Source organism: Phocoena phocoena, chromosome 10 (genome assembly GCF_963924675.1).
Source record: "Phocoena phocoena chromosome 10, mPhoPho1.1, whole genome shotgun sequence".
Classification (NCBI taxonomy): domain Eukaryota; kingdom Metazoa; phylum Chordata; class Mammalia; order Artiodactyla; family Phocoenidae; genus Phocoena; species Phocoena phocoena.
The window spans coordinates 80197378-80217925 of NC_089228.1; the positions used below are offsets into that span (position 1 = coordinate 80197378).

The 20548-nt window shown below is 43.4% G+C and overlaps 1 protein-coding gene across 1 annotated transcript; it reads right to left on the reverse strand.

The window, feature by feature from the left end:
* Positions 1 to 1605: 1605 nt before the first annotated feature.
* GCM1 (glial cells missing transcription factor 1) lies at positions 1606 to 18016 on the reverse strand. The gene is made up of 5 exons (XM_065886229.1): positions 17942 to 18016; positions 6686 to 6938; positions 5554 to 5666; positions 3745 to 3873; positions 1606 to 2340 (listed from the first exon to the last, which is right to left on the reverse strand). Exons 1-5 carry the CDS (start codon positions 18014 to 18016, stop codon positions 1606 to 1608), a joined length of 1305 nt encoding a protein of 434 aa, XP_065742301.1.
* Between the last annotated feature and the right edge of the window lie 2532 nt (positions 18017 to 20548).

Consider the following 20548-nt stretch of genomic DNA (forward strand, 5'->3'; position numbering starts at 1 on the left):
TTCTCAAGCACATATTTTGAGCCTGGTGCTGTAAAAATAAAGGTAAATGGGACAAAACTGGAGCTCTCATGGAGGACAGTGAGGAGGAAGAAGAAGGAAACGAGACCATTTGGTGCCACTGGAAAGTCTCTTCATGTAGCTGTTCGATTCTGCTGCTCTTTGTGTTCAGGAAATGCGGTTGGGTCATAGCCCGTGTCTTGACGAGTCTTAGAAATCAACTAGAGGACACATGTTTCATAAACCAACCCCACAAGTTTCATACTAGACAAAGTACTGTTACTTCAGTGGTAGCATCTTCGTCTTTCTGTTCCTCTGAAACTCTTTCGCTCTCTCCGTTCCTTCATTCTGTTTCCAAGAAGGCGTAGATGAGATCCTGGGCCTTTCACGTCTGCTCTGTTTGAGATGATTCCAAGGACATTGAAAATGCAACAGATAATGCAGTTGAGGTGCTGAGAACCCCAAATATTGTGGAGAAAAAAAATAGCCGGGGACATTTCCTGCCACAGATGGGACAAGTTTTCAATTCTCCCTGAGGAGTACTCTAGCACTCCTGAAAACTGTCCTAGTACTCTAGCACTCCTGAGGAGTACTCTAGTACTTCTAGTACCCCATAGTACTAGAAAGGAGGAGGACAGGCCAACAGATCACTCGTGTGAAGAGAGAAGTCTTGCCTTCTGCTCGTTGTCATGATTCTGATTTATCTGTGGTTACCTTTTGAAAACCATTTCCTAAAGAAATTCTTTCAGCCATTTCCCAAAACAGCTTTTTAAGTGGCTATAAAAGATTTCGGTCATTTTTCTTCCCCGGTTTTACTGAGATATAATTTTATTGAGATATCACTGACATATAACCTTGTATAAGTTTAAGGTGTACAACATAATGCCCTGATATATGTATATAGTGCAAAATGTTTACCACAATGAGTGGTTGATATCCATCGCCACACAGTTATATTTTTTTCCTTGTAATGAGAACTTTTAAGATCCATTCTCTTCTTAACTTTCAAATATACAATACGGTGTTGTTAACCATAGTCACCATGCTGTACATTACATCTCCAGAACTTATTTATCTAAAACTGGAAGTTTCTACCTTTTGATCACTTTCACCCAGTTCTCCCACCCATCACCCTCCACCTCTGGCAACCACAAATCTGATCTCTATTTCTATGAATTCGGGTTTTTAAATTTTCCATGTGTAAGCGAGTTCATACAGTATTTGTCTTTCCTTCTCTGATTTATTTCACTTAGCATAGTGCCCTTAAGGTCCATCCGTGTTGTTGTAAATGACGTGATTCCTGTTTTTTCATGGCTCAATAGTATTTCATTGTGTGTATATATACACACCACATTATCTTTATCCATTCACCTGTCTTAGGTTGTTTCCATGTCTTGGCTATTGTAAATAATGCCGCAATGAACATGGCGGTGCAGATAACTCTTCGGGATAGTGATTTCATTGCCTTCAGATATATACCTAGAAGTGGGATTGCTGGATCATACGGTAGTTCTACTTTTAATTTTTTGAGGAACCTCCATACTGTTTGCTGCAGAGGCTGCACGAAATGACATTTCCACCGGCAGTGCACAAGTCTCCCGATTTGGATCATCTTAGAGGACAGAGGTTCAGAAGCATTTCGTTGTTGCAGTGATCCAAACCCATGTACCTCATTTCTTCATCAAAATCCCATTTGCTGCTCTTGCCAGGCAGAGAATATTGATGATGGGGCTGAGAGGTGTAGGTGAGGAGAAAGGGGTCTTCCTGAGGTGAATGGCAAGTGGTGGAAGGGTGGTAGCTGTTAAAATCCACATGCACCTTCTCTTCGTAAAGTTCACCCCCTTGATTTGGCCAGAAGGGGTGACAGCTAGTTTTGGGTGCTGGTGGTTCCACGGGAATCTGCTGGAGAAAGGGTTCTGAAGAGCTCTGGGAAGGGGAGAAGTCGTAAGGCCAGCTGGTCAGAGGAAAAGCGTAACTGGGACAACTGTTGTCATTGGAAGGATTTCTCCCCAAAGCAACATTCTTATTCCATGTTTGCAGGTCAGTGTAATCAGAGAAGACTCCAGAGACAGGAGGCTGAAGCAGGTCCTGGCTGCTGGAGACCCGACTATTGGACAAATTGCATTTCTCGTAGAGCTGAGTGGGGCCCAAGGTGGGAGTGGGGTCTCTGGGGTCAGAGGTTCTCCCCGAACCATAACTCTCAGAGAAGGATGAGCCATCATTCAGTGCCTTCTTCTTGGGAGCGTTACCTATTAAATGTCCACTGTAACTACTAGGCAACTGGACACCTTCCTGGAAAGACCAAGTTAAACTTTCCCAACTTTGTGTTTCACCTGGAAGAGGCTGGAAAGGAAAGAGAAAACTCATGTTAATAAGTTAAACTGACCTAACTACCCCAGGCACCCACGAGTGACCCTGCACAAATAAGTGCTCTGCAGATTTTCTTCATTCCTTGCATACTTGAATCACAAGCACACACGGGGCTTTGCACAAGCACCCAAGGCCTGGAAGAACTAAAAGCTGCTGCCATTTCCGTTTGCAATCTGACCAACCAGGAAGGGCCGAATTGCCCTTTACTCAGACAGGAGTGTGTTTAAAATGTTTCCCCTCAAACGCAAGTCTGATATCCTAACTGACTCTGTGAGAAACTTGTAAGGGGCTATTTAAGAAAAATCAAACTTTATCTTCAAAGTTTTACCTTATCCTCAGTATAACTCTCAGGGGAACCTCATTTCCCTCCTTGACTTTCCTATTTTTTAGTGCTGTGTGGATTCCATGAGAACAGGGTTTGTTTTTTTTCTCAAGAGACTTTGAACTCATGTTGTTAAATTGTAGATCTCTGGAATACGAGGTGGTCAATTTATTTTTACCAATGGAGAAAGTAAATTGTCCTCCAGTTAATCGCAAGGAAAGAATCTGGTTGAGAATTAAGTTATCCTCTTATTTATGTAAGACTATTGACCGATGGGGTTGGAGAGACTGTGACCAGGTAGGGTGAGTGGGAGGAAATACCCTTCAACTTCTCCCAGGGCTGGGAGATGGGATAAGACCAGTCATTGGGATTCAGGGGCTCCTATTTCCCTACAAAAGACTCAAATTACAATTTTTTTTCTAAAGGTACTTTAGAGCCTCCAGGGATGGACTGACTTCATTTCTGTACTCCTGAAGTGTGGAACATCGGACAGTAGAAAAAGTATAGGAATTAGTAACACTCTTAAGCAGACAAACCCACAAACCTACAGTCTGACACCCATAAAGCCATGAACTTCACATCACAGTTTGACTGCGGGAAGAAGCCTCCATCCCCACATCCCTGGATGAGCACTGTTTTCAGAAACTGCCTGGTTATTTCGTCTTGGTGGAGTGCGCGGAGGAAATCATCTGCTTCAGGGAAGAATGAAAAAGCACGAGGCTCATGTTTTGTACAGATCATTTCATTTTGGTTCTATCAGAAATACAGAGTGCCAAACACAGGTTGAGTACTAATTCGAGTCTCTTTTTAATTGTAGTAGGGAAAGACGATTCTGAAATTCTATGGACTTTACAGTTGAGGGCCTGCTACAAAGATGGTAGAAATGAAGAGGAAACCCGCAGATTCAGTCTCTTTGGCAGAGGCTGACTCACAGGTGAGCCTGAAGGTATGTGATTTTCGGCTTCATTCGTAGGTAAGGGACAGGGAAATCTACCGCCGCCACCACAGGGGTGGCAAGTCGTCGTACGTTTTGAAGCTGCATGGGGCAAGGTTACCTTTATCTGTGGGCCCTGTCTCATCTTCGAGGCGACAGAGGACGACGCAGAGTGCGCTTTCTTCATTGCTCTTCTGGCCTCGGCTTCCAGTTTGGTTTCTGGCTTTGGATGATCGTGTTCTCCCTTTGACTTAGAGGAGACGAAGCAGTGAAATAAATAACTAGATGCGCTCCACGGTGCGTAAAGCTTTATCCTGGGCCCTGCCATCGGACTGGGTATTGCTGCAGTTGACTACTAAGACAAGATTGGAGCAACCTTTTTTTTTGTTTTAATTAATTTTTATTGGAGTATAGCGGCTTTACAATGTTGTGTTAGTTTCTACTGTACAGCAAAGTGAATCAGCTATATGTATATATATATATATATATATCCCCACTTTTCTGGATTTCCTTCCCATTTAGGTCACCACAGGGCATTGAGTAGAGTTCCCTGTGTTATACAATAGGTTCTTATTAGTTATCTACTTTATACATAGTATCAATAGTATAAAAATAGTGTATATATGTCAATATATATGGAGATATATATATCTCCCAATTCATCCCAGCACCCGCCCTTTCCCCCTTGGTGGAGCATCCTTTTAAGATGCTCCCAAGCCCCCCACGCACGCTCCTACTTGCCCACCTGCCTTTGCTGACGATGCTCCTTCCTTGCGTGGTGTCTCTCCCCAGCCTGGCCAAGTCACATTCATAGTGATGACAAGTAATGCTGATTACATAATTCTCCCTGAACCTTCGGCACAAGGCTGTGAGGGCTATACCATTATCATCCTTCCCAGGAGGCATGGAGGGGTTATACCACCTGGGAAACCTCCCCTAGTACGTGTGGGAGCTAGGATTCAAAGTGTGCCAGAGCCAGCCAGGCCGAAAGCCAACTGTTGGCCATTCAGGAATTTGTGAGCTGGTTGTAAAAACAGCTTGACACTTTGCTGTACACCTGAAACTAACACAACATTGTAAATCAACTATACTCCAATAAAATTAAAAATATATATTTGACGAAGAAACCGAATTAACAAAGTTAATTAAAAAATTAACTTTAAATTAAAAATATATATTTGATGAAGAAACCGAATTAACAAAGAGGAAAGAAGGGAAAGGAAATTTCAGCTCATCTTGCACACTCCTACCAAAGAAATCTTTCCAGAGAACCTCTGTCAAGCTTAACATCTTCTATTCTCTTTTACCTTCAATATTAATTTTTAATGTGCTTTGCCATGAAACTCCATGTTTCTTATGATCGTATAAGTAGTATGAAAGAATATATAGTAAAATAATTAGCTTTTTCAAACAAACAAACAAAAAAACCCGGCTTGTTATCAGCCATGATGGGAATAGTTATATCCCAGAAACTGGCAGACCCTACACATCAGAACATTTTCTTTTCAGAGACAGGTTTAGCACGGACTCAAACCCAGGCAGTCCAACTGTCAGAGGCCACTGTTTCTACCACCTCCCCCATGAGGACTTCTTAACACCACATTTTACAGAAAACTGGGGCTTAGGGGAGTAAAGCAATGTGTCCATGTTTACAGAGCTGGGTCTGTGGAAGGCCAGTGCTTGCCTCAGCAGATTACTGACCGCAGCATCCCCTTCAGAGCCTGAGGCAGGGGCAGCCACCCCTGTCCTGGCCTCCAGCCCCTGACTCCTGTCTCAAGGTTTGGGGTACAGACGTTTGCTCGCCCAGAGGGTCCCCCAGGAAGGGTGCAGGCTCCCCTCCACCTGTGCATTTCCTGGAGGAAACTCCTGATGGCGCTCTGTGAAGAGTTCCTGAATTAAAGAGAAATGGAATCTCTAACTCAAATCTAACCTGGAAAAATATGAAGCGTCCGTCGTGCCTCCAGAAGTTAGTGACAGGAAAGCCCCCGTGGCCTCGGCAGGGAATGAGCTTCAGGGGCCCATCGCAGTTGGGACAGCGTTTCCCTACAAAGGAGCAGAGGAAGGTGACTTAGGAAGGTGACCTGAGTCTGTGCGGCCCTGCCGATTTCAGATTCCTGGGTGGCAAAGAATCCACCTGGGCACAGTTTTATAGGCTTTTGTACACTGGGCATGACCCCTGAGCCTAGGAGGCCAGACCACCAAAGCAGCGCAGGTCACTTTCACACGTGGTAGAGGAAGCAGTTGCCTACAGAGCGGGATATTTTACAGGACAGGGGAGAGCTCCTTTGAGCAAAAAAAAAAAAAAAAAAATCCCTCCCTCCTTATTTACTGATACTTGAAATTCTTTGTAGAGAAGCAGAAAAAAATTCTTTTACTTCACAATTAGAACTAAGGGTCAAGGAGCAGAACCACATGACGGAGAGAACGCAGCTACTAAAGTTTCACTAAAGTGTAAATGACTGATACCAGATCCTGCCCTGAGAGCAAGTTCTGAAAACAAATTACAAGGAAAGAACATGAAGTAACTTGAGGTCTGAAGTGGGCAAGGCACAGGGAATGCCAAATGCATCTATTTCACAACCTGATGAATATGATAAAAAAACAAAATGAAGAATTATCTCAGCATGTGATTATGGATGAACCTAAATGGCATGGAATTGAGTCTAACCTCAGAGTCAGTCCCGGCTCCCACTCTAGATCAAAGCACTCATCGAGATCATTTTGGGGACCCCATTCCCCAAGATGTGAGGTGGCAAGCGTGATACACAACTTTCTCTTAAACTTTAGGTGGGTGTGCTGGTGAATTAATGTTAGTTCCCTAAGTGATGTGTCTTCCTTTTAACAGAGGCCCCGAGTCAGGCGTCTTAACCCGAGGGAGGTTAATGGTGGGTGCCCTGGCCGTGGCAGATCTTTGGGATGGATACCGGAGCCCAGGGAGCTGGCTGGCTTTCCTTAAGATAACCTAAAGGACCGGCCTTGGTCTCCACCACCCTCCAGTGCGAAGGATGGGCCTCGGGAGGTGCGGGGACGTCGTGGCCCCTCGGGGCAGGAGCCCCACTCACTCTGCTGCTTCTGCCGGGCCTTGTCGCAGATGGCCGGCCTCAGGTAGACCTTGCGGCCCTCAGCGACTAGGCAGTCGCGGCTGCAGACCACCACGCCCAGGCAGGACTTCTTGAGGATGCGGGAGTTGTGATTGTTGGTGTTGCGCATGGCCCAGCTGCTCACGTGCCGCTGCGCATTCCTGTCCTCCGAGCTGTAGATGTGCTTCTCGTAGGCATCTGGCCATTCCTGGAACCAGTCCGTCTTTTTCACGTTCTGATGAAAACACAAAGGATATTATTATCGTTTCAGCTGGAAAACAGCACTGTGCTTAAAGCTGCTTTTGGTGCTTGAGAGCTGGGCGCGAGACCTTTAGCAAAGACCAAGCTGGATTTCACTCTGCCGTGAGGGTCTGAGCACACGCAGCACGGCCGCGAGCACGTGATTCCCGGGTCCACCCAACATCCGCTCCCTGGACCAGAGTGAGTTGTGATGCCGCCCCTCTCCCCCGATTGCTGTTTCTCTAGCCTTTGGTGATAAGAGTGAGGACCGTTTCACTGAGAGTGTTGGAGGGTGAAGTAACGTGATTGTGCTCTTTGCACAATGAAGTGGACGGCACTGGGGCAGGGCCGCGAAATAATGTCTCTCGCCGGGCGGTGGTTACCTTGTTGGGAGAGCGGAGGGTTTATACGAAGCCACCTGAGGTACGCGGTGGAAGGCTGGAGAGCTGCTTTCTCCCCCGTGGAGATTTTCTCCCCTCTGCTCTACACTCATGTTCAAGGGCCTCAAACAGGGCAGGGGAGTGAGGAAGAGCTTACTTTGACTGGAAACGTCTTCTTGCCCAGGATGGGCACAGTTCCCTGCCCGTGAATAGCTAACTGAACTCTCCTTTGAGTGGGCAGACACACAGGATACCCGATCCTTATAGCATAAGTTATTTAGCTTTCTGTGTCTCAGTTTCTTTATCTGCATAATAGGGATAAATAACTAGACCTGCCTACCTCAAGTGGGTCTGAGAATTAAATAGGATAATATATAAAAATTACTTAGCACAGCACCTAGCCTGGAGGGAGCTCAGAATAAATGTTAGTCACTGAAGTTGTGGCTCAAAAGGATGTGGCGTTTGACAGATTCTTAGGGTGAGAATCATTAAGGGGTCTCAGTAGTCAAACGTAGGCTGTGCCCACTCCCTTGGTATAAGAACATTTTCAGCAAGGAGATTGTGGTAGAAGATTCTAGAAGCTCCAGGAAGAGAGATCAGGGTGCCTCTGCTTTGCTTCCCCAACAAGAAGACACAGCATAGGATATGAGAAAGGAAAGACAAGATGTTTGAGAAGGAAAAAAAGCAAACATCATTAGGGTGGAAAAGCTACTCAGGGAAGTCGGTGTCTCTTCAGTTAGATTTCAAGTTTAGAACATGCCAAAAGAACTTTTTAATGTGAGACTCGGGGCCGGTGACTGTCTCTGAAGCCGAATTTTGCTATTCTCTAAAATGGGGACATCGATAAAACATGCTTCACAGAAGTACTGTGGAGAGCAGATGTGCTGTGAACTGTACATTTTATATAATTAATGATAGTTGTCATTTTACGGAACTTCCTGGGAACTGAGGTGGGTCTGAGGAAATAGAAATGAGAGGTTTTATGTACATGAGAGTTAGTACTAGTTAACAGCGAAGAGTTGTGGTCTGAAAACTAGGGCCATGGGCCTAATCCAGCCCAATGCCTGTTTTCATAAGTCAAGTTTTATTGGAACCCAGCCATGTTCATTCAAGTGTTGTCTGTGGATACATTTATACACCATGGCAGAGTCCTGTAGTCGCAGCCGAGACTGTATGGTCCACAAAGCCTAAAATATTTCCCATCGGGCCCTTCACAGAGAGCTTACGAGCCCCTGGTAAGAGCACAGCCTGTGAAGGCCCTGGGTGAGGGCCTTACAATAGTTCCTTCCCTCTCAGGGCTCCACTTCCTGCTCTGTGAGATGGAGGTCACAGGACTACCTGCCTGGCAGGGATGCTGTGAAGAAAGACTGAACGAGTCAGCACACACAGAGCATTTAAAACAGTGCCTGCTATCTACAACAGCCAAGACATGGAAGCAACCTAAGCGTCCATCGACAGATGAATGGATGAAGAAGATGTAGTATATCTATACAATGGAATATTACTCGGCCATAAAAAAGAATGAAATAATGTCATTTGCAGCAACAAGGATGGACCTAGAGATTATCATACTAAGTGAAGAAAGTCAGAGAAAGGCAAATACCATATGATATCACCTATACATGGAATCTAAAAAAAAAAAAGATACAAATGAACTTATTTACAAAACAGAAATAGACTTACAGACATAGAAAACAAACTTATGGTTACCAAAGGGGTGGGGTGGATAAACTAGGAGTTTGGGATTAGCAGATATAAACTACCATATATATAATAAACAGCAAGATCCTACTGTATATCACAGGGGACTATATTCAATATCTTGTAATAAACTATAGTGGAAAAGAAAACAAAAACAAAAACAGGGACTTCCTTGGTGGCCCAGTGGTAAAGGATCCGTCTTCCAATGCAGGGTACGCGGGTTAGATCCCTGGTCGGGGAACTACGATGCGCCTCAGTGAGAGAGCCCGTGTGCCGCAGTACAGAACCCACACAACCTGGAGCCTGCGTGCCGCAACTAGAGAGAGAAAACCCACATGCTACAACTAGAGAGAAGCCCGCGCGCTGCAACGAAAGATCCCATGTGCCTCAACGAAGATCCCGCGTGCCACAACTAAGACCCAACGCAGCCAAAAATATAAATTAAGTAAATAAATATTTTTTAAAAAAACAGTGTCTGGCATAGGGAACTGTATTCAATATCCTATAATAAACCATAATGGAAAAGAATATGAAAAAGAATATATATATATGTATATATATGAATCACTTTGCTGCATACCAGACACTACATTGTAAATCAACTATACTTCAATTTTTAAAAACAAAATAAAATAAAACCAGTGCCTGGCACACAGCAAGTTCCACACCAGTGTTAGCTGTTACTCTGTCGGATCTGGGGCCACACACACCAGCCAGTATGATTGTGAGGGCCACCAGCTTTTAGGACAGAGATGACCCCCAGAGAGTTCACTTCATGCTCTAAACCTTGTTAAGCCAAATGCAAGACAGGAGTCCAAGCCCCTATAAAACAAAAGCTTTATTGGTGCAGATCTTGTTAGTGACCTTCTTTCTCAGAGCAGTGACAATGCCCCTCTGCTGCTGCCCTGTAGCGTGGGAAGGGAATGCTCCTCGAAAAGGGCGGGAAGAAGGGGGATGGCATCCGGAGGAGTCCCCTCTGGTCCATCGGGCAATTACAGTCGAGTGTCTAGGAAAGAGGCCTGGCCAGGCCAAGATGCTGAATGAGCTGTTTTTTCCAGTTCTTTCCCTCTCTCCCCGACTTCCCTGGTAATTCTGAGCTGGACAAGACTCAATGCCCGGGGTGAGGAGAAGACCTCAGGCAACCCCGCAGGCAGCCCTGTCTCCTTCCTCCACCCGCTTCTCTTCTCTTCCTTCTGACCTAAAGCTCTAAATAGTGCTCTCTTGTCTTCTGCCACAGAAATGCTACAGAAAACATAATATTTTATCTTCTGAAATAATAAAAATGTAGGTTAAAACGTTAAACTATGAACCTTTAGCAATTTGGACTGTGGATTTGAATTCTTCAAATACAAAGCACAGTTGTCAGGGCATCAGAGAAAAGGGTGAGGTGGACTTGAAGGAAAGCTGAGATTTTCATGTTTTAAAGGTGAGGGGCCTCTTCAGGCCGGTCAATGGCATAGATTCCACCAACCAGGAAGAATGACAGTGTCTGTGAGAGCGGCTCAAACACTCCAGTTAAAGCCAGTACTCCCTGCCTGTGGAGGAAGAAATGAGCTCCACTGTCTTTTTTCTCTCTCTCAGGTTAATGTATATTTTGATCTCCCTTTGAGGTTTCCTCTTTGATGGATTATTTAGAAATATATTGTTTAGTTTCCATGTATCTACAGATTTTCCTGTTGCCTTTTGCTATTAATTTCTAGTTTGCATCCATTGTAGTTGGAGAACACATTCTGTGTTTTTGATTATTTTAGCATTGTTGAGGTTTGTTTTAAAGCCCACAAAACGTTCTACATCCCAAGGTCTGTTAAGCATTTTTTTCCAACAGCTCCTCCACTGGTACCCTAGTTTTCCAGTTCCATTAATAATGCAGTAATAAGATTGACAAAGTATGACCTCAAGAAAATTACTTAAGAGTAAGTGCATTTACATCAAGATATTCTCTTGGCTATTTATTTATGACCAGTCTTTTGACCTGGATACTTAGTGAGATTTTTGACATTTTTGGACATTTTTTGACATTGCAGCTATGAGAAAACCCAGATTCCAGTGATGCAAAGGAACCCAGGTGTCAAATGAATGATAAGGAACTCTGAAAACTTCCAAATTTAAGGCACTGGAGAGTAAAATTTTAAAAGGAAGAATAATTATTTCTTAATCTTGTTTAGCAAATCCCCACAAAACATTTTTTTCTTTTCAGATCTTCTGTTTATTTTAATTTCTAACTTTTCATGAGTAACTCTTTCTTTTTCCTCTTGGTTAAGAAGTTTATAATTTAAAGGGAATATTCTTAAGGTCTCCAACATGTAAATATAACAAATTTATATTTTATAATCTCATGGGTAATATCATTGGAGGTTTAATGAATATTTCTGTGACTTATGTATGCAATTTCTTTCCCTAAGAGACTTAATCCTCTAACTCACTCAAAATCTTTGAAACTGGATGCTAGGAGTCCCCAACCCCCAGGCCGTGAACCGGTACTGGTCCTTGGCCTGTTAGGAACCGGGCCGCACAGGACGAGGTGAGAGGCCGGAGAGTGAGCAAAGCTTCATCTACCGCTTCCCATCACTCGCCATCGCTCACATTACTACCTGAACTATATCCCCACACTCCCACCCGCCGCCCACCCCCCACCCCTGTCCATGGAAAAATTGTCTTCCACAAAACTGGTCCCTGGTGCCAAAAGGGTTGGGGACCGCTGCCCTATGCAATCAGAGCACCCTTCATCCTGCCTTCATTCTAATTTATTTAACTACTTGAAGTTTTAATAGGGTAACTTAAGAATTAAATATACACTATTACATAAAACTAATGAATTAAAATCAAAATTCTGAAATAAGGTATCAAAAATATTTACATTATCATGTTATTATATTAAATTTGATTTTTCCCTTGGAATATAATCTATTCTAATGTAAAGCAATTATCTGCCAGGTTTTCTTTAATAAGAATAGCTTATTAATTCCTTATAAATAAATGTCTCCAAATAAAACCGGGCTAGCAAACAGATACACATTTAAGCAAACCAGAGAGAGGAAAAAATTAGATGTTACTTATGGAACACAGAAAAAATATTCCTCCAGCACTTTGATTTACCTTCAACTTTTCAGGAACTTATCTTTCCAAATCAACTGGAAACCAAACTCCAAGTGTTTTCAAAGGGAGAAATTCATCATCAAAATGCTTTTGAGTTAAGCATTACTCCTTTGACTAATCTTGCAATTTCCTACCTTTGTTAAAGGGTCAAGATGCAGGAGAAAAAGTTCCTTATTTGTTCAGACAACACTAAGGTGGGACAGAGTGCCCCAGCTTTCAAACTCTGTTACCCCCTCTTTTCTTTTCTCCCTTTCCTTTCCAACTCCACCCAGCTAAGCAAGGGACCTCCTGGGCACCCAGGGAGAGTCTCTGTTACCACCCCCACGACCCCAGAAGCACAGGGTAGCAGAAGAATTCTGGTCCCAAAAGTGGGGGGACCCAATGACCACGGGGTCAATATACGTGGAACTGTCCCAGGGAGTTCAAATGACCTTGAGATCAAGGACAATGTTGGACAAAGAGGACAAAGTTATGAGTGTCTCCGTCGGACCAACAACAAAGTGACCTGATCGTGCAGTCAGATAATAATTGACCAGAAATCCAGAATCTGGTTTACCCCTTAGCTCCCTAAGCGCCAAGACACATCTGATTACAACTAGCTTGTTCTGATCACATTTAACCACACAAATTCACAGTACAAGCTCAAAGGTTCACCTCTGCTCCTAAGATTGAGGCAAAGGAAATTGTACTGGTTAAAATCACGGTCCAGGAATGAACTCATCAGAGACGTGGCCTCTTTGGGGTTGATTCTCCAGGCTGCAGGTGGCCCTGTATTTATGTTTAGCCTATGTATAGGTTTTAGGTTTTCTCTGCAAAATGTATACTTAAACCTTGGAATTGTGTGAGTTAATGGCTTGGTGTGGCTTTGGTCATGGGTTTCATCTGGAAACTGCTCATGTTCATGAACAGTGATTCGGGGTGTTTGTCTGCTGTGGGGCTATTGGAACACTTTGTGTTTCTGCTCAGAGAACCTTGCAGGTGCTGGGAGCAGAGTCGCTGCTTCCATCTCCCTGCTCAGTGGGTACTATTTAGGAGAACAAGGAATTAGTTTTCTTCCTGGTTTTCAACCAGGAAAAAAATAAATAAATTTCTTAGGGGTTCATGGCTCCCAAGTATTAACAATCAGTATTAATAAGAAGTATCCGTGTAATGAACCATGTAGTGAACATTTTTAATAAAGGTAAGACTAACCCAACCCCAGACATTTGCTGCTTGGACCAAGCAAACCCTAAAGCAATTATATTTGAACTTTGAAAATGCAAATGTAGTTTAATGGAATAGGAAGGGAAAGCAAAATTAGTGTACTACATTGGTCTGGAATAAAGAGGCTTTTATCAATGACGGTTTTGAGTAAGTTAAGTGCCTGAAGTTCTGGGCTGACTCTGTGGAGGCTGGATAAAAGAGAAGTGGTATCAAAATAACCAGAAGCTAGGCAAGTGACCAGAAATGAGTGAATGAAGATTTATAAAGACACACATGCAGCTTAAAGCAGGGAGAAGAACACATGAAACAAATCCAGGGAGGGATGATTTAGTGAGGGCAAGAGACCATCCAAGCCCTAGATCTGATCATGACGCTTTCCAGCTCAACAAGCCTAACGGCTTCCCACTGCCTTTAAAAAAAAAAAAAAAAAAACTGAATTGGGACTTCCCCGGTGGTCCAGTGGCTGAGGCTCCGTGCTCCCAATGCAGGGGGCCCAGGTTCGATCCCTGATCAAGGAACTATATCCCACATGCGGCAACTAAGAGTTTGTATGCCGCAAAGAAGATTGAAGATCCTGTGCGCCACAACTAAGACCTGGGACAGCCAAATAATTAAATAATTTTTTTTTTAAAAGAATGCTTTAAAAAAATTTTAAAAATAAAATAAAATAAAATAACTGAATCATCTTAGGATAGCCTGCGTCCAAACCACCTTTCACGCCGGTAGCCTCCCAGATCCCCTTGCTGTCTGTGCACAGCTTCCCCATATGTAGCCTTTGAACAGTCTTCAAAGTGCTCTACTCTGCCTGGATTTTCTTATCTTCACCTGCCCTAATCCTCTCACCTTTTACAATGTATGTGTCCAGAGAGACTTTTGCCAGATGTTATGCCTTGTTCCCCATGCCTGAGTCACGCTGAATTACGTACGTCCTCTTTCAGCGCCTCCGGCATTTTTCTACACGGCATCGATTCTCTGTTTGGACACTGGTATTGCTTCACTGGCCCAGAAGATCGTGAGCCCTTCCGTGAAAGTTAGCATAGCTTAACGGCCCCTGTATCCCTGAGCCTGCTATGGTGTCTGGCACATCCCCGGCACTCAAAAATCTCTGCTATCCTGATAAGGATGTCATTGTTCACTGTTGCCAAAAATTAACCCATAGATCGTGATCTATCTGGGATGTATAAAGGGCTATGGAGTTCCCAGGACCAAAAGATGCAGTGAGCACTCTTGTAACCGTCTCAAAACTTGAAGCAGCGGGGTGCATTAATAAGAAAGGAATTTGTCTACAAGCTACAGGAATTTGCAGGAATCCTGGCAAGAATATAAAAATATGAACAATAAACTGTAAATCCTTTGTATGGGTGGGAAAAAGAATGGAATTGGGGAAATGTATAATAGTAATAAGCCAGTGCATGTTATTATAGATGTAATCCTTTAAAACATATGTTTTAATGCTCGAACAGATGGTCTGAGGCACACTCATCGCCCAAGGGGCTCCATGAAAAAAGGGCTCTGTAGTCAAAACTATGATAGGGCAACAATGCCAACAACTTCCTCTTGGGAGAGCCGCCAGTGCAGTAAGAAAGGCACCATGTTGGCAGTAGAGAAATTGGCGGTCCAGTGGTTAGGACTCCGCGCTTCCACTGCAGGGGGCACGGGCTCGATCCCTGGTCAGAACTAAGATCCTGCATGATGCACAGTGTGGCCAAAAAAAAAACTGGCTTAACTTCATTGAACTTAGTCCTCTTCTTCCTTCGCAGCATCCATTAAAATTCCTTGTAACTTACACACTACAGAACACATTTTGGGAGCACATTTGTTCTAAACAGCTTAGACATTTAAGAAAGGTATCTAAGGAATTACTATTTTCATTTTACAGAGGAGGTAATGAAGACTTAAGAAAATAGATTGGTTTAGAGTCACACAGATAAGCCACAGAGCCAATCATTCGTGAATTTCGTATTTGTTGTTTGTGTTTAACACGTACCAGGCCCTGTGGTTGGCACCCGGGCCCCATTCTAGGGTGCAGGCCGTCTTCCAAATCTCAGGTCACCGAATCCTAGACTCTTAGAACTGAAAGGGTCCGTAAGAGACTATTTAGTGCAAGCACTCCATTATCAGAAGAGGAAAGGGAGCCTCAGAAAAGCTAAACCACCCCGTGAAATTCTACAAATAAAAAGAGGCAGGACTGGAATTCAAAGCCAGGACTTGGTCTCCTAGCCCTGTTCTCACCATACACCACTCTGCCTTCAGAAACACTCTTGAAGTATAAAATCTACTGTGCTTGGAAATCCTTCCAAGACCTTTTATTTTTCACCTCAACTAGGTCTTGATACGATTCCAAAGCCAGCATAAACCCAGATGAGGATGGTGTTGACTCTGCTCAGAAAATACTAAGGAATATTTTGCTCTTTTAATCATTTCCCTGGCATATTTAACGAATTGAAGGGCACTTTCCTATTTCCACGAACAATCAAACTTTTTCTACGAACTAAAAATGATGCACTTCCAAAATTGAATGTGTATTTTTATTGTAAATGTCTCATTTTAATGTCCTGGGTAGCTGAGAATGCTTGAGTTTTGGAAAATTCATGTTGGAACATGAACTTTTATGAGCCCTGAGATCCCCTCCGGGGAAGTGTTTCTTCCTCTTGTCTACAGATTTGATGAATGATATGAATCCTCTGTCCCAGAAAAAGTAAACGCTAGTACAGTGTTGTCCGCCATTTCAGAGGGTTCTTAGACCCCATTAAAGCTCCTACTCTACGATGTGACTTTGCAAAATCATCTATGTGCCTGCTTCCTGCAACTCTTGTTTTTGAGGATGTCCATCTTCTCTATTTGAGAGCTGCAATCATGAACTAGGAATATGGGTCCCTGAGCCAGGAGTAATTAAAATTTACCTTAAAGTTTCCTCTAAAACAGCTACAACTATTGTAAACCAATTACAAGCAACTACAAAGATAGATCCTTAAAATAGATATTTGCATGATTTAGCTGTAGTGTATTGAACCATCCTTAAATGGATGGAAAGTAGGGCATACTTGGTGCTTCCCAGCTTTTCTAAGACCTACCCAGAGATAATACGGGAGGAGATTTAAGGGTAAACATAAAAAGAAACAAAAGAAACACTTGGGAGACTTCCCTGGTGGTCCAGCAGTTAAGACTGAGCTTCCATGGCAGGGGGCACAGGTTCAATCCCTGGTCAGAGAAATAAGATCCCTCATACCACAGGACTTGGCCAAAAAAAAAAAAAAAAAAAAAAAAAATCTATAAAAGAAACACTTCACTAGAGTGAAATTTGGAATGATCTGGAAGCCTTCATTAGAGTGAAATCTGGAATGATTATAAATCAAGACTGTGGAACCTCCATTCCCTCTCCCCTGCTTGGGATAATTCAAATTTCTTGTTCCCCAGAATCAGGTACATGAGCTTGACCTTTCACTAGATGGTACTGGTGGTCTCCCAGTCTTAGCTTTCCCAGCCACCTTTCCCAAAAATTTCCAGTGAAAACATTCTTCACTGGAACATTCTTCACTGGAAGAAAGGCCAAAAAGGGAGCTCAAGAAAGTCAGTTTTAAACAACTAATGTTGGGAATTCCCTGTCAGTCCAGTGGTTAGGACTCGGTGCTTTCACTGCCAGGGTTCAGTCCCTGGTTGGGGAACTAAGATCCCACATGCCATGTGGCGTGGCCAACAACAACAACAACAAAAAATTAAAACAACTAATGTTTTCCACCAAATTAAGAGTTTAAAATGTCAATTGCTGGGACTTCCCAGGTGGTCCAGTGGTAAGGAATCCGCCTTCCAATGCACGGGTTGTGGGTTCAATCCCTGGTCAGGGAACTAAGATCCCACATGTCTTGGGGCAACTAAGCCCACGCACCACAACTACTGAGCCCGCGAGCCTCAACTAGAGAGCCTGTGTACTGCAAACTACAAAGCCCACATGCTCTGGAGCCCTCGCACCACAACTTAGAGAAAACCCACATGCCACAACTAGAGAGAAGCCCTCGCACCACAATGAAAAGCCCATGCAATGCACCGCACCTAAGACCCGAGGCAGCCAAAAAAAAAAAAAAAAAAGGCAATTGCCAAAGATAAAGCAAAGAAAACATGAAATGAAAGTCACTCTGTAGTTGGAGAGGAGCCCCATGTCTGTGGACTGTGTACTAGTTACAAAAGGTCTAGAAGAGCACTCTCACCGGGACATTCCAGTGACAGATTTAGGTTAAACCCATGACTATAGCAAATAAGGTAGTATGGGAGCTTGTGCATTACAGAGAGTCGATCTATGGACAAACACATTAGCGTGGATTTTGTTTTACTAGCTAGCAGGCGGGTGCCATCTGAGCCAAGCCAACTTTGAAAGAGAAGGGAAGTAACATTTTCTTTGCTTCTGTCTGTAACCGGGTGAGTCTGGTTGGTAAGGGCTTGCTCATTTCATAGATCTTAGCACCTCCTCTCAAAAGTCCTCAGTCAGATGTCCAGCCGAAGCTCTGGAGGAGAGGTGTTTACCCAGCAGGGACCCTCACCAAGTTCCTTCCAGGTCTTAGCAAGTTACCGGTTCAGCATTTCATAGCCAAATGCTGAAGCCAGTGTTAAAGCAAGTACATACCTGTGGCAGTTTCATATCATTAATATCCCAGCTTAACATCTCTTTGTCCTCAGAATCAACGTTCTCAAGTTCCATGATAAAGTCGGGTGGCCCACAGGTTTCCGTCTGTCCAACTGCCCTCAGGAGTGCTTGAGAATTTTGCTCTCAAATGCTCTTAACACAGTCGGATTAGTCCGCCCAGGCAGTTTAGACCAGTAGACTGTCTTCTGACACTAAAAAATAAATGACAGTAATACTGACCATTAAAGTGATAAAAATCAGTGCTCATCTGCCAGAAAAGCCTGTTTCATTGATATTTTGGCAAAGCATCAACATACAAACAAAAACAAAATGTAGGAGCCCTTAGTGACCTTGCTGAAATAAAGCTTGACCTTGGGAAATCAAAAGGAGATCATCGCTTTCACTCTCAGATTTAGGCTTCCTTCCTCATTGCTAGCCCCAAGCAGGAAGGCCTTAGTAAGGACTGTTGTCACCTGTAGCCAATGGTTAAAACCTTATCCTCCGTGTACCTGTGTTGGGGCAGGAGGGATAGCTGGCTTAGAGTTGTTTCCCTGGATACACCTTCATAAATTAGCTAACCTGGGGTGTGTTACAAGAGGGGAACATCACAACAAGATGTGTCTAGAAGTCTTTTTTAAAATCTAAATTTCCATAGAGATGAACAATCCAGTATGTATTTTATATCTTCAAATATCATCAAACGATAGACTCCTCTAAAACCTTGGTGATGTTGACATTTCAAACCTGATAACTCTTTGTGGTGGAGGTTACCTTGTGCATTGTAGGATGTTCAGCAGCTTCCTTGGTCTCTGCCCATTAGGTGTCAGTAGCAACCCACCCCTCCTTGTTAGAAAATATCTCCAGACATTGCCAAATGTCCCCTGGGGGTAAAAACTGCTTGAGAACTATTGCTCCAAAATACTGTTTCTCAACTTTGTTTAATTCAAAGCACGCTTCAAGACTTTCTGGCTTTATCTTTAGCAATCTGCCCCCTACAAGAAAATTCTGTCTGACTTCACTCTGATTAAATTGTATTGTATAAACAATAGATGTTCAAAAATGTTTGTGCAAACTGTGTTTTTTTTCCACCATGAGAAATACTAGTTTCTAGTTATAATTGGTTAAAGGGGATTTACCCCCCACCAAAAAAAAAAAAGAAAGAAAGAAAGAAAAGAAAAGAAAAGAAAAAAGAAGGAAAGAAATTTAAAGTGTTCAAGTCTGGGGGATAAAAAAGACAATCATTTTGAGATGAAATGTGCTTGTTAGCAGAATATGAAGTAAAACACATTTACGTGTGTGACATTTCCATTCGCTGGTGCGCTAGTAAAAACAAGGGCCATGGGCTTCCCTGGTGGCGCAGTGGTTGAGAGTCTGCCTGCCGATGCAGGAGACACGGGTTTGTGCCCCGATCTGGGAAGATCCCACGTGCTGCCGAGCGGCTGGGCCCATGAGCCATGGCCGCTGAGCCTGCGCGTCCGGAGCCTGTGCTCCGCGACGGGAGAGGCCACAACAGTGAGAGGCCTGCGTACCGCAAAAAAAAAAAAAAGTAGTAAAAAACAAGGGCCATAATGATGTTACATAGAACTACTTAAAAGTCACTCAAACCACAAGTTAGTTTAATAGTCTCAACCGTAGGAAGTCCCATGCACTCTGTTCCTCAGTTACTTAGCTTTATGTAACCCTAATGCTTGTCACTCACTGAGATGTACTGAGGGCAAGTGTATGGATATAGAAGACTGTTGACCTGAACATGTAAATGAAGTTCTTGGCCACTAAATAACAATCTAATAGGAGTCTCTTCCTTCCCTAATGCGCCTACCCACACTCGCCTACAACTTAGTGGTCCAAGACTCAAAAAGATGAAACCCCTGCCCCCCAGTTCAAACACTGATGTGCAAGATTAAATCCCCATTGAGTTTTAAATCAAATTCTATGTTTGGCAAATAAACACTAAGTTACTGAAGAAATGATGCCATAGACTTAAACAAGTATGTCAGACGCAAATATCAAGGATAAATGTGATAGCAACGGTTTTATGTACTTCTTTAACATTAACAACAGTAACTTGGATGGTCTAAAATTTGTTACAGCTAACTGGAACAGGTTGACCTTTTTAAAAAACCTTGAATAACAAGATTCACATTTCAAAAAATCAAAGACATTGTTTTAAGCCTAGGCAATGTAAATAGATATAATTCTTTTGTTTTTAAATTAAGGGAAGGGCTGGGGCTTCCCTGGTGGCGCAGTGGTTGAGAATCTGCCTGCTAATGCAGGGGACACGGGTTCAAGCCCTGGTCCGGGAAGATCCCACATGCCGCGGGGCAACTAGTCCCGTGAGCCACAACTACTGAGCTTGCGCGTCTGGAGCCCGTGCTCCGCAGCAAGAGAGGCCGCGATAGTGAGAGGCCCGCGCACCGCGATGAAGAGTGGCCCCCGCTTGCCACCACTAGAGAAAGCCCTCGCACAGAAACGAAGACCCAACACAGCAAAAATAAATTAATTAATTAATAAAAAAAACTCCTACCCCCAACATCTTCTTTAAAAAAAATAAAAAAATAAAAAAATAAGGGAAGGGGAATCAAAAATCCTGCTGCAGAAAAACTACAT

Excerpts from the sequence above, each read along its gene's own strand:
- GCM1 (XM_065886229.1), bottom strand. The coding sequence starts at position 18,016 with ATGGAACTTGAGAACGTTGATTCTGAGGACAAAGAGATGTTAAGCTGG. Across the intron at positions 6,939-17,941 it reads ATGATATGAAACTGCCACAG|AACGTGAAAAAGACGGACTG; the intron begins GTATGTACTTGC and ends TGTTTTCATCAG. Across the intron at positions 5,667-6,685 it reads GGCCCGGCAGAAGCAGCAGA|GGAAACGCTGTCCCAACTGC; the intron begins GTGAGTGGGGCT and ends GCTCCTTTGTAG.